The 13,593-nt window shown below is 44.8% G+C and overlaps 1 protein-coding gene and 1 long non-coding RNA gene across 11 annotated transcripts in view; one reads left to right on the forward strand and one right to left on the reverse strand.

Moving 5' to 3' along the window:
• The window catches only part of GRID1 (glutamate ionotropic receptor delta type subunit 1), a 564,590-nt gene that overhangs the window by 31,924 nt on the left and 519,073 nt on the right, over positions 1 to 13,593 (forward strand). For 7 of the 10 annotated variants that reach the window (XM_065067780.1, XM_065067781.1, XM_065067782.1 and 4 more), the window contains exon 1: positions 11,359 to 11,691. The exons of 1 other annotated variant lie outside the window; for it this stretch is intronic. In XM_065067780.1, the coding sequence (XP_064923852.1) occupies positions 11,613 to 11,691 (79 nt within the window). In that variant the 5' untranslated portion in view covers positions 11,359 to 11,612. Of the gene's footprint in view, positions 1 to 11,278; positions 11,692 to 12,332; positions 12,483 to 13,593 lie in introns of those variants that run through there. 2 more of the 10 variants (XM_021297291.2, XM_065067790.1) reach the window with 2 other exon arrangements.
• Positions 9,575 to 11,200, reverse strand: LOC110363989 (uncharacterized). The gene is made up of 2 exons (XR_010473548.1): positions 10,821 to 11,200; positions 9,575 to 9,958 (listed from the first exon to the last, which is right to left on the reverse strand). It is a non-coding gene; the product is annotated as an uncharacterized LOC110363989 (long non-coding RNA).

The following is a 13,593-nucleotide window of genomic DNA, read 5'->3' on the forward strand; positions in this document are numbered from 1 at the left end:
GAGTTAATTTTCTTCATAGTAGCTAGTATGGTGCTCTGTTTTGGATTTGTGCTGGAAACAGTGCTGATAAGACAGGGATGTTCTAGTTACTGCTGAGCAGCACTTGCATAGAGCCAAGGCCTTTTCTGCTCCTCACAGCCCCCAACGGTGAGTGGGCAGGGGGTGCACAAGTAGCTGTTGGGGGACACAGACAGGATAGCTGACCCCAATTGACCAAGGGGTATTCCACACTGTATGACATCAGGCTCTGCAATAGAAAGTTGGGGGAAGAAGAGGGAAGGGGGGGTTGTGTTTGGAGTGATATTTTTTTGTCTTCCCAAGTAACTGCTATATGTGCCCAGCTTACCTGGAGATGGCTGAACACCTGCCTGCCCATGGGAGGTGGTAAACAAATCCTTTGTTTTGCTTTGCTTTTGTAGCTGTTGCTTTACCTATTAAACTATCTCAATCCACAAGTTTTCTCACTTTTACCCTTCTGATTCTCTCTCCCATCCCACCAGGGGAAGTGAGCAAGCAAATGGGTGATGCTCAGTTGCCAGCTGGGGTTAAATAATGGCAAATGAAAAGGTGGTCGATAGCTAGTTTGCAGTCAAAGGAACTTCTGAGCTTTCGAAAGAAATCCAGGTAGGTAGCAACAGAGCAGCGGGAGAAGATTGAGTGGCTGAAGCAAAAGTGTCCAGAAGCTTTCCACAGCATAACAGTGCTGAGAGCAATTCCATTCTTCTGGGTGGAGAAAGGCTCTGAACAACCATGGCAGTGAAATGAGGGACCTGTGTAGAAGTGAGAATTTCGCTGTAGTGATCCTAGGCCAATTTGCTTTTCTTCTCCTATGGTACGGAAATTTTGGTTTTGCAACATGCTGAGGGGAGAGTAAGTCACTATGTTGTGTAGACTGTTTCTAAATCAGATGCAGAAGGTTATCAGGGTTCAGGAGGACTATGGCACTTGCTGCTCTGTAAACCCTGTTAATCCAGTTGACATAGGTGAAGCAGGTGAAGTAGCTATGGCTTCTATTAATTTCTTAGGACTCATTTGCCCTTAATTAAGGGGAAATCCATGAATGCAGGTTGGAAAGACAGGCTTGGAGTAAACAACAGAGCTTAAGGGTGGCAAATACTGCTCTGTCACCTATCTCTCCTAAGTGCATTTTACTTGGTAAATAATAGAAACTACGTGGAGTGATTGAATAATTTATGCATCTTCAGTTAGTGTTTCTATTGGATTTCTTTGAACCCTGACTGTAAATCTGCTTCTTGAGAAGGAAACCTGTCTTACTTAATGAGCTTGAGTCAGGTGATGGAGTTAAAGCTCTCTGAACAAACCACTGAGGAAAGTAAGGTATAATATATCCATAATTATAAGTCCATCAAAACCATAAGTGACTAATAGCAATTTAGAGGTAATGCTCCAAACAAGGCTCAGAAACCAAATCTTCCTTTATTGTAACACAAGACATAAAGGTCAGTGTGTACTTCAGGTTTTTGTATTCCTCGTGTTTCTAAGTCCTGACAGGGGAAAAAGGGATTTTGTAGTAAGAACAGTAAAAACTGACTTTTCTGGGGCTTTTTGCACAAACTATGTGGAAAAAAGGGTATTTAGCTATGTGGATAACAGGTTTTGTGGATCTGCAGATAGAGTAGCACAGGTGAAGGCACTGATGCATTCAACAGCCTTCCTGGCTGGAAGAAGCCAGAAGAGGGAAGGTGTGGTCCTTGTGATTATTGCAAGAAATCCACTTTGTAAATTGGGATTAAGCTGGCGAAGCAGTAAGAGAACTGGGAAATTTTTACCAACTTGGGAGCCATTGAGGATATGAGAACAAAAGCGCAATCTGCATAGAAATCTTGGAGAGGTATTTAACAGTTATTTTTGGAATGGGGTAAGCAGCACCCCAGGGAAACTGGTCAAGTAGTGATATGGTGGTGATAAATCTGAAGGACTGCTTAGGAGCATGAAAATTTTGTCATGATTTTAGACCCTTGAGTATGTCATTTAAAATGTAGGTGCAAGGATATGCTTTGGGTTTGAGGTTGATTTTTTTTTTCCCCCTTCCCCCTACTGTGTATAATTTCTTTAATGTAAAGTGCTCTCCCAAGAGTGGTTTGCTTAGTTGCTTGTAGTCTCTTGCATGACTCAGAGCACTATGTGAAGAATCTGTCTGTGTTTCCAGGGAGCAGAAATCCCTACCTGACTATGCTCTAAAAGGTCAAATTAAATTTAATAAATTTGTCTTTCAGGAAAACAAGCATCTTTCTTAGCTAGTTTGTGTGGGGAACACACCACCACCACCACCACCACAACAAAAAGGTTTTATATTAAAAAAAAAAAACACCTCTAAAGCATATTATAGTTGTGTGTGAAGTACTAAAAGCTCATATTACTGAAACCATACTGGTGTAAATCCTCAATACGTGCTGAACTCAGTAGCTTTACTCGTAATTCTATTATATAGTCTCTGAAGAAAGGAGAGCTGCTGGGAAATGCAATTCAAATTTGGTCTTAAAGTACTTATCTAAGGGCTGTATCCTGCCAGCATTTTTAAAATAAGAGTTGTAATCAATGCCATTGCTTAAAAATCAATGTTGCCTGGTATAGCCATGTGTGATAATACAGCACTGCAGCAAACAAAGCTATTTCAATTGCAGACTTGCATTCAGCAAAATAGTATATAGCTGTAGTATAACATAGTGCTGTATGATGCAGCACAGTTTAGATTGGAAGCATGATAGACTGCATTTAATGATATTATGAAGATACTGGAAAACCTGGGAGCTTTAGGATCTGCTGGTCAGTGAAATTTTACAAGGATGCTGTGACAGGGACTGTGACTCATGGAGTGCTGGATGTTTGAAGTGGTGCCTGTTTTTTATCCTTCCTGCCCTTTGCATAAACCATCTACTGCAATACCTCTGAGTTGTCAGAAGGTCAGAAAAAATGTTTGGGCCTCTTTATATTATTTTTCTCAGAACTTGTGAGTAAGGTGTGTAGAGTAATAGTTTTGAGTTCATTTGTAATAGGAATCAATAAAAAGAGGTCATTTTTTTCCAGTGCTTTCAGGTGGTGTGTATCAGGATCTTAAGTGTTTTGGAGCTTCTAACTAATTTGTATTTTTTGTGTGGCTTAAATATATAATACAATGGCAATAATACCCAAACAGTGCTGTGTGGAATGCTACAAAGCCATGTGGTCCCGGATTGCCTATTTTGACTAGCCACACTATAAAGACTACCACAAATGTATCTATGATATATGCTTATGTTTTCAACTGGGGCTGTGTAAATGGATAGATAGGTGGTGAAGGGACAAGGCACCACGAAGAGGTGGCTTATGTGACTTAAGCCATTGGGAAGGTGGGTATGTTCATGGAAATAGACACTTTTCAGAGAGCAGCAAAAAATGCCCACAGAAAATCAACCTGACATGAACAGACTTCTTGACACAGGGAAACCTCAGCTAGAAAGCTACTACTCCATTCATAAACACAAACACCCTCTACAGCCTAGAGTTAGGAAGCAGTGTGTTTTTCTTTTTCTCCCCCTTTCTCACCAGGCCATATGGAAATATTTCAAGGTGGTGTTTTCTTCCTCTCTTTCTCAAAAGGTGTGTATATTCTTCCCCCGCTTCTTCCCCAACACCTAGTCATCAGGACACCCCTTTCTCTGATGGGAGACCTAGTTCAGGTGCCTACTCTAGCAGAATTGCAGAAGTGACTGGAATGTAACTAAGAGCTTGTCATTATGGCTGGGCTTGTGCCTAGAACTTCTCTTATCTATCTTCTGCTTCACCCACATCACTCTTCTGGTTAAAAAATTGGAAGACCAAAATAATTAGACAGCTGAAGTCCTGTCACTCAGGCCAGCAATGGATCTTGGATACTGAACATTTCCATCCAGACTCAGCTACATGGAATGGACTGGTCCCAAGGACCACACAAAGCATTTTTTGTTTCAAGTTATTTTAAATATGAGAAAAATTTTCTAGTCTCTGTGTGTTTTACAAACTTGAAATTGCCTAAAATTACTGTTTGACCAGCCAAAACCAAACCTACTATGTTTCCCCTACACCTCCTACATAAGTAGGACAGCTGACTGAGTGCAGTAACTGTGGAAAGGAACTTGATGTTCTTGTTCACCCTTAAATTGAGAACTGAATACAATGTTCATGCAACAGTCCACTCAATTAGTCATTAAATGAATCGGTGGCTGTGGCAGGAATGGAGCCCAGGAATCATGGTCCCTCTGCTCCAATGGCTGGATTGCACTGCCTTAAAAAAATAAAAAAAAAAACCCTTTTTTGAATTGGAAATTTAAGAAATACCATGATAATTTACCATACTGGTTGGCTTGTGGGTTGTTGTTGTTGTTGTTTTGGTTTGGGTATGTTTTGTGGTTTTGTTTTTTGTTTGTTGGGGTTTTTTTTGGTGTGTTTGTGTGTGTGTGTGTGTTGGCTTTGCTAGGATAAATTTTAAAGTCAGGCATACGATGAGAGTCAAGCTGATGTTTCTGTTATCAAGTCTTCATTTCATCCCTTCCTGGAAACATGAGTATGAATTATAAACTCCATGACTGGCAACCTTTTCCTGAAGAGAACACAGATCCCTGAGATAATATATTCTCTTCTGCTCTGTGTGACTGCCATTAATGCTAATGGAGTCACTGAAAAGGCAAATATGCCCTTGTTTGTACAAATGGCTGCAAAGTAGATGTTGTAAAAACACATTGGAAGAAAAACAAAACACAACAAACCAAAACACTTCATGACACAGCACTGCAAGTCAAAAGAGAGACCTTACCAGCTGGGAATACTGGCCCATTGTGAGACAATCATTAAATATAATACAGTTTAGAATGAACTGTTGAGAAATATCAGGTTTTCTTAAAGATAAAACTACTTTCCACTTAGAGCACTTTCCATTGTGAGGCTTTTAAAGGACTCTGCACACACAAACTGCATCAGTATTTAGTGATGGTGAAGCATGGAGTTAGTGCAATTGAAAAGGTCCCTATTCTTTGCCTGAGGTGCAGCAAAGGGCAGTGTTCATGTTCCTGGCTTGTAGCAAAATCTTTCTGCTTACATCGCTTCTCAGTGGAGTTTGCAGTGAAGTAGGAACAAACACAAGATCTGTTACTGTGTCTTGGCTGGAGGGCAAAACTTTTCAGATGTACGTGTTCAGACTTTTCTGGCTAACTGCTTCACCGTGCAGCAGCTTCTTCTTTAGTGGTCTTGCTACTGTCTAGATGGGTAAAGTGAGAAGTAGCAAGAATATGACTTTTCCAGAGTCTTCAGCTGACTGAAGTGAACTGCAGGATAACTTCTAGTAACTTGCTTCTTCCTCTGGCTAGCATAACCCCCCCTGCAGTTTCAATCAATTCTAGCAAAGCAAGGACATATTCTTATGGTCAATTGTTGATAAAATTTATAATAGTGGGAGTACTGGGAAATGTATTCACAATGATGTGTCTATATGATGCAGGTATCATTCTTGGCCTATGATTACCTGAGAAAGTGTGAGATCAGTTGGCATGTATTTATGTGGCTATATGAGTAATGCAATCTGGCAGAGTTCTTGTTTTGGTTTTCCTTTTTGGATTTGCTTGTCTCTTTGGGTTGCTGTGATGGCAGAGGACAGCTGTCCTAGAGATGTCTCGTCATCTGTAATAGGCAGCTCATTGAACAGCTCATGAGACTGGTCAGTGTGTACAATGTGGGTGGATCAATAAGAGGCACACAAGATGTTTGGGAATAACTTTATAGCCAACTGGATGATGGATGCCGTATCCTTTCTAGTCTCTTGTCTGCCTTAACACCTGGGAGCAGAAGCTGCCCTGGAGAGGATTTTATCTGCTTGGTGGAGAACCGTGTAAATCCCCCCTCCCCTGCCCCCAGGATGAGTGCCAGTGAAGTTAGTTTGGAAATTATCTTGATATGGCTACTATTAGATTAGAAATAATTAACAAACATTTTTACTTGGGGAGCTCGCATCCTTGTGTATCTGTACTGTAATGAAGATGACAACCATGCCTACATTGCTCCCATTCCAAGGAAAAAAGATCCCTGCTCAGAAAAACAAGCTTACAGAAGTTAGCCTTTTCCAGTCGGTGTCCACTGGATGTAACGACAAAGAGCTTGCTTAGCAGTGAAGGAGAAAGGGTTTTTCCTGTAACTATGAGTTACACTGGTATCCCAAATGGTGATGACGAAGGATTCTTTGGCCATCTGTGTGTTAGAGCTGTCCATAAAATACTTATTTGTGGTACTACAATGTTGTGAATAAACAGATTCTTTTTGAGTTTCTTATGAATCGAAGTGTTTATTAAATATAAATGCCAAGATAGAGATTAAGTTTACCAACGCTTGTAAATTTACCAACACAGCTTGCCTCTAAGAATGTATTCACACAACTATGAAAATGTTGGAGGCTGGAAAAACCTATATAGGCCCTTGTCTCTTGTAAAGAAAATGCCTGTTTAAGGAAAATAGAAACAGAGGACTAGAGAAGTAAATATGAATCTTATCAAAATGCAAAAGATATTGAACTCATGCAATTAAGCAAACATAAGGATGAATTAAATCAGATTTAGGTTGTGTGTACTCTGCTGAATTACATCAGGTAAAAATCTGGAAATAATAGTGTTTGGCTTATTTATGGCATCTTAAAAGGCATGTCAACCCAAATAAAATGTTGACTGTAGCAAAGTTTTGGATTGTTAGTAGGCACACAACAAATTAATCAAGAATGTTGACTGTCCCACAAAGAACTCTACAGTTCAGCAGCCTCTTCTTGCAGAGAGACTCTAGTCCATTTACTCCTGGAACATTATCCTACTATGCTATCAACCATGACAAGAGAAAAGAAAGTTCCAATAAGCTAAAGAAAGCTTCAATAAAACAACTGATATCTCAGGCTGTCACCACAGGAGAATGGCAATCAAATGACTTTTTAAAAGGAAGCATCTGTAAAGTAGGTTAGAAATGTATAGTAGGTCTGAGGTTTTTTGCATTACTATTTCCAAAGAGAAACAGAACTGTTCAATTTCTTATTCTAAAAGAAATTTGCAAGAAATTTGACTTTTTTTTTTCCCTTTGTGTGTGTGTGTATGTGTTAGCCTTAGGCATCTTGGCTGTTGGGGAAGGAGAGGGAGAATGTTACTATGTTGGGTTTTAGAATATTCTTGGTTATTTTCTGTTTTCGTTTTTTCAGCTTCATAGACTGAGCAGCAAACAATTGGAGATAATTTGCTGTGTCTTTATATCTGTATAACTGACACAGAGGAGGAGTTCCATTCACTTTCAGAGGGAATAATAATTATTGCTACATGTAAGCACATAGACATATATACACACATATTTTAGAGGCTAGCCCTTACCTTAGCTAGGTGTGAATGCATGTGGGCCATTGTGGGTTAGGTGGACTAGAGAATCACCACCACCCCTCTTCCCTTCCTAGAAATAAAGATTCTTGAGAAAACTCTAAAGAGTTTCTTCTCTTTGGAGAAGATTATTTCCCCTGTCTAAGCTACCCAGACTGTTGAGTCTCTTTTCTCTTCTTCCCCTTCCTAAACAAGAACCGTAATTTCCCTCCAGTGCTTCTCACACTGTTTTAAGCACTTAACATTGTCCCAATTTTTATGTGAGGAAGCCTCAGCTTAGCTATAGTAAATGGGTGGAAGTTAGGAGAAGACAGGACAAATGCTGAATCTTAAAGCACTCAATTTATTCTCAGCACAGGCTAGGATATGATAAAAGTCTCAGTGTTCTGGTCTTGCAGAGCTTCTGCTTATGAAGACTTTGTAAATGCTCAGTAAACATGGGGTGGCTTTCCAGATCCAGGCATATCCTGATTCCCTAGTTCTTCTGGTGATGTCTGTCAAAATGTTCCTAGTTCTTGGTGTGGCAGCACAAGGGGACAAAGCCCTGGGCACAAGGCTCTGAGTGTGGCACTGCACAAGCCTTTCAGCTCACCTTTCTAGAATATTCTATATTTCTAATTGCAATGTAATTTTTTGAGCCTTACTCAAGCTGTTCTCTTGTGATAGTGAAACCCATTTGGTACAGGTTTCATACCACGTTCATTCTGACAACAGAAATAAGCAGAGCAATAGCTCATGATAGGTTAGCTCAAAATCACCACAGTGGTTTGCAAAGGTAATAGAGCTGTTAGGGATGTGCGTAGAATTGCATCTGTTGCTACGGAGTTGAACTTTGAATAGTGACTGTCACTTAAGTTGGATGTTTACCTTGCACATTTCTAGTAAGATGTCATTCTTCCACTGGTATTATAAATCCAATGGTACCTTATAAAATGATGTGTAATGAGTTGTCCCCTACACAATGATGATGGACAATCATGGCAACTTATAACATTCTTAATATGCAAATGTTGGCAAATAGATTAGCTTTTTAGTGCCAATGGCTGCATCTAAACAATGTACACCCACCACAAAATGTCAGCGCTCTTCCGATCTTGAACAATGAATGGCAGAATAGAAATGAGCTCTCTCGTTTATACTGTGCTTAGAAATGCAACATCGATGGCTTTTTTGGAAGGAAGGAAGGAAGGAAATAATAGCGGAAGTGCTAAGTGCTATGAAAACCAAGCCAAAGTTGAGGTTTGTTTGGTGTTTTTTGTTGTTGTTTTTTCTTTTAAGGAGTGAAAGGGAATGAGAAAAATAAGATAATGCAGATAATGGGAAAGAAAAGGTAATGCAGCCTGACTTAAATCAGGTTTAAAACCAGAAATAATGAAGTTTTGATGCTGCAACTCTCCATCTTTCAGAGATGCTACTGAAGTTGCAGTTCTTCTCTTTGGTGTAGTGGATCCATTCAGGTGATGTTGCCCTTTGCATGTTACAAATCAGGTTTTATGACATTTGGGATTTCTTCTAGGCATTTTCCTCATCTGTTGTTGTCCTCTGGCTGTGACAAATAGCCTTCTGCCCTTTTGGGGGCCTGTTTCACTCGGTCTGTTTTACAGTATTCTGGGCTCCTGTCTGTTCCCGTCTCCCCTTGGCTGGAACTGGATCCTTTCATGCATGCAGAGTATTTACTCATGGATTTCACAGGAAATTTTGTAACTTGTCCAACTGACTGAGCTTGGATTTTTAATATTTTTATATTACTACTTTACTGTTATTAAAATAGCAGCCAGAGGCATCCCAGCTGAGGTACAAACTGTACAAACTTCAGAGGCAAGCTTGCTTCCAAATGCCTGGGGTGTGACTGATGGGTGTTTGGGTGCCTGCATAAATTGCAGGGTTAATAGCTGCATATTTCTACATGTTTCAGGCTAGGATGCCAAAGCACTTTTCAAACACAAATAAATTTAACCTCCTTTCCTCTATGGCAGTCAGAGATTGGTTATGTGGTAACACTTGCTCCCTCTCCTATTCCCACACATGTACTTGTTACTGACATATATATGACTGTGGTCAATATAGGTGCTTAACTTTTTAAAGAGCCTGTGTAAGTCACTAAGTGCATATTGATTTGAAGCAAATGTAAATGAGAATTAATTTTGACTTGCTAACGTAGTCAAATAAGGAACATTTATATTGATCTTTGTCCCAGAAGCCAATTATCTGGATTAAGTGTTTTTATTATGTGAAATACAGTGTATAGTATATATCATTCTGCATTGATCAGTATGAAATTGCATATTTAAGACAGGGACTGTAAGTGTAGTTAACAATTGATTTATTTTTAAAAAGTGTATCTTGTTTTATTTAGCCGCGCTTTTCTTTGTTCAAAAGCTGTTCTTGTAAATACCACTGAATAGGAAGATGCTGACGCATGTGGATCACCAGGGATTCTCGTTCATATCATTTCTATTTCAGCTTCCTTCCCATTCACTCTGCTTCATCTCGACTGTGTTCCCTCACTCTTCTGCCTCCTCAGCCATTGTAAAGCTTATCTGTATTTGCTGCTCCTTAGCATTAGGTGGGTTGTGGTGTACTGTGCTCTGCATTAAAAAAAAAACATTTTCTATATTAAGTAAATACATTACACCCATATCTCACATGAGCAAGCAGTGCTAAGTATCTGGAGAATTTAGTAGTGCATGTGCAGGTGATGGTAATAAAAACTGTGCTGGATTGACATGACAGTGCTGGTGTCACGACAGTGGGAAAGGGACCGTTTTCCTTGCTGTGGGCAGAGCCCTGGGGCCAAGCCTGAGCCTCCTTCCCCCGCTGAGGCTTTGCACTCCCGCGTTCCCCTGGAGCAGGATGTGGCCACAGCGCTCTCTGACTAGACTTGAACTTGCGAGACGGCCACCTCTGAGAATCGCTCTGCCTCTCGTTACCCGAACGCTGACATTATCTCTATGTATCGCTATAGCGGTCCGTGCCTCAGCTCCACAGCAACTTAATAATCTTGGTAACATCCTGCTCTCAACTCATTTTCTTGGCAGTAGTTTTAATTACGTTTCGGGCTCCTGAATGGATTTGTTTTCTCTGGATCCTTGGCATATTCAGACGCTTGTCACGTTTGGGTGCCTGCAATCACTGATGCGTTTGTTTTACGGGATGAATTAGTCTTCTGAGCCTGAGCATGTCCAATTTATGAATTAGATTTCATTGAAAGCTAGAACAAAACAAAACAAGAAGCGGTTCTGCTGTACCACTTTTCTCCCCCACCCCCTCGCCCCCAGCGCGGGGTAAAAACCTCGCATTTCCATTTTGCTCGTTAAACGCGAATCATGTCCCGGGGCCGAGCATGTGGGAGGAGGAAGGGGCATTCCCCCCCCACCTCGGCGTGCCGCCCCCGGTCGCCCAAGTTGGGCGAGCGGCAGCGGGCGCAGCCCGGCGCCCCCACTCCCTTACCTCGGGGGCGTCCCGCCGCGCCGCGTAGTGCCGGGCCGCGCCCGGGGGCTGCGGGAGGCCGCGCAATGCAGGGCAGGGGCTGCAGCCCCGCGGAGGAGCCTGAGCGGGCCATCGAGGAGCCGCCGAACCGCCTCCACTCTCCCCCTCCTCTGCTCCCTGCGCTTGGAGCGTCGCCTCCCTACCCCTCTCGCCCTCGGAGCTATACATGCATTATATATATGAGAGATGTATATAATTCTGGATATGTCTAAATACATTCAAATGCAATTAATTTCCCTGCTCTCGCGCAGCCATCCCGCTTCCTCACGGGGCTGCGAGCTGCCCTGTGCCCGGGCGCCCCGCTGCCCGCTCCCCGCCGCCGAGCCGTGCCCCGGCGGCACCGAGCGCTCAGGCTCCGCAGTCACGTGGCGCGGGGGGCGGGCGACGGCGGCGGCGGCGGGGGGGCCGCTCCGCAGTTCGCGGTCTGCCGGCGCCCCGGCACACACCGAGCGCTGGAGGCTCCGCCGCGCCGCCTGCCAACCCGGGATCTACCTCCGTGCTTTTTTAGCCCCAGTTTTTTGCTTTTTTTTTTTTTTTTTTTTTTTTTTTTGCCATCGCACGTTTTCCCCAGTCTTGGAAAATTCTTGGGGTGCTGGGGAATTTGGGATTTTTTTCGAAGGGGGGGGTGTCTGGGTATCTCCCCCCCTCGCGTCCGCTGCCTTGCAACACCTGCCCTTGCGTCTTTTTTTTCTTCTCTTCCCTTATCTGTCTCTCCACCAAACACGGGCTGATGTGCTGTGCGAGAGGCTGGAAATGGAAGTGTTGATGCTCTGGCTTTTCCCCTGGATATTTCAGTGCGTTTCGGTGCGGGCGGACTCCATCATCCACATTGGTAAGAGATGGAACGGGCGGGCGGAGAGGGACGCGGTAGATAAATAAATCAAGGCAGAGTCTCGTCTAGCCGCGGTAGTGTCACAGGCAGCGGTTGAACCCAACTCCGTGGAGAGACAGGAGAAGGGAAGGGAGAAAAGCAGCTGAATATTCCCCACGAGTGTAAAGTTAGGGGCGAAATGCCGGCTGTGCTCCGGGCCGGGCTGCGGGACCGGGAGCGGGTGCGGGGCGGCGGACCCGCCGAGGCCGCCGCTGCGGTCTCCCATGTGGCTGGGGAGCCTCTGCTTGGACCTGTTTGCGTGGAAAGGCTTTCTCCCTCCCCCCCCCCCTTCCCCAATTCCCCGGCGCCCCCGCGCCTCCTCGCCACGGAAAACAAACAACCGCCCCCCCGCATCGGAGCAGGAGACAGGGATAATCGGAACGTGCTCGTAGGGAAAACTTTCGGGGAGATAATCCCCTGCTTTCCATCCCCTGCTGTAGCAGGTGTCAGCCGAGCCGGAATAGGGGGGAGGGAACTTAGCTGGGAAGGGGTTAGAAAGGCGAGATTTGCAGTGGCTCTGTGTATGTGTGTGTCTGTGCGCGCAACTGTTGTGCTTTGAATAAGATCTCATTAAAACCCCTGGGCAGCAGGGAGGCTGGATCAGCAGTGGGAGGAAAAGAGGATGAATAAGAGGCAAAGGAAAGGCTGATGTGAACTTTTATGGCTTCTGGGAGCAAGGCATGGTGATGTCCGTGGGAAGCCTGGCAAGCAAAAGCGAGGCTCTGCAGTCACCTTTTGGCTGGTGTTGAAAGGTACCAGCAGGAACGAAAATGAGGATATTTAGAGGCGGAGAGAGGAGAAAGAATCACTTGTGGAGGATGACAGAGGAGGAGATAGGAGTACGGCCGAGAAATGAAAAGCCGTAATTCCCACCAGCCTTTTGGAGAGGATGGGAGATCAAAAAAAGGAGGGGGCCGGGGCGGGAGCGATCCTGGCGACGGGGGGCTTCACGGAGGCAGGAGGAAAGTCCCATGTCAACCCGGGGCGGAGAAGGGGAGACGGGGACGAGCCCTGTAACAAGTTTCTCGGTAGGGGCGGCAGCCCCGTGCGGCAGAGGCTCCGGGGCCGGCGGAGGCGGCTCCGGTCGGCGCCACTCAGCTCCGGAGCCTGGGGGCGCAGCCAAGGCAAACAGCATTGCGGAGCCATTAAGGAGACGGGTCAGCCCTGACCGCAGCGGGGACTCCGGCCCAGGAACGCTCCCCAGGGCTGGGCAGACGCCGGTGACACCGGGGCCAGCCCCGCGGGGAGACAGGGAGGCGGTGGGGCTGCCTTGGGCAAGTGCCTCGGCCGCGGGGTGGGGGGCGAAACAGCCTCCACGCCTTTCCCTCTTGGCCCCGCTTCTCCTGCGGGTAGAGGGTGTCACCTCGGCTTCTCCCCGCACGAACTTCAGCCCGAGCGGTGTTTGCTAACTAACTCGTAGCAGAAATAGCGGTCCGGTGGGCGGGAGAGAAGAGCTGTTGTGTGTGTGTTGAGCTGTGATTTCACACGGGCAGTGCACGGAGGCTCCAGCCACGGGCACGCACACTGTGAATCAGCAGGACTTTCCAAGGCTGGGGGATAACGTTTTTTTTGCTCGTTGTGTTGCCAGCACTGAAGATCTCCTACCGCTGCTCAGAGCGGGGCAGTAGCCTGGCGTGGGCACACACACACGCACTCCATCGAGAGGGGATCTTACGTAACACACATCGCCAGATGTTTTCACGTTAGCTGCATAAACAGGACAGTGAAATTAAAGCTTCCAGGTTACTGGACACAAATCCTGGCTTCACGTTCTTGTGTGCACATGAGCTTCAATGAAAGTGCTGCCCGAAAGGTAGCAGCAACCCAGGGAATGGCAAAGTGAGCAAAAAGTTGGTTACATTC

The sequence above is a fragment of the Columba livia genome, chromosome 6, assembly GCF_036013475.1.
Source record: "Columba livia isolate bColLiv1 breed racing homer chromosome 6, bColLiv1.pat.W.v2, whole genome shotgun sequence".
In the NCBI taxonomy this organism is placed as follows: domain Eukaryota; kingdom Metazoa; phylum Chordata; class Aves; order Columbiformes; family Columbidae; genus Columba; species Columba livia.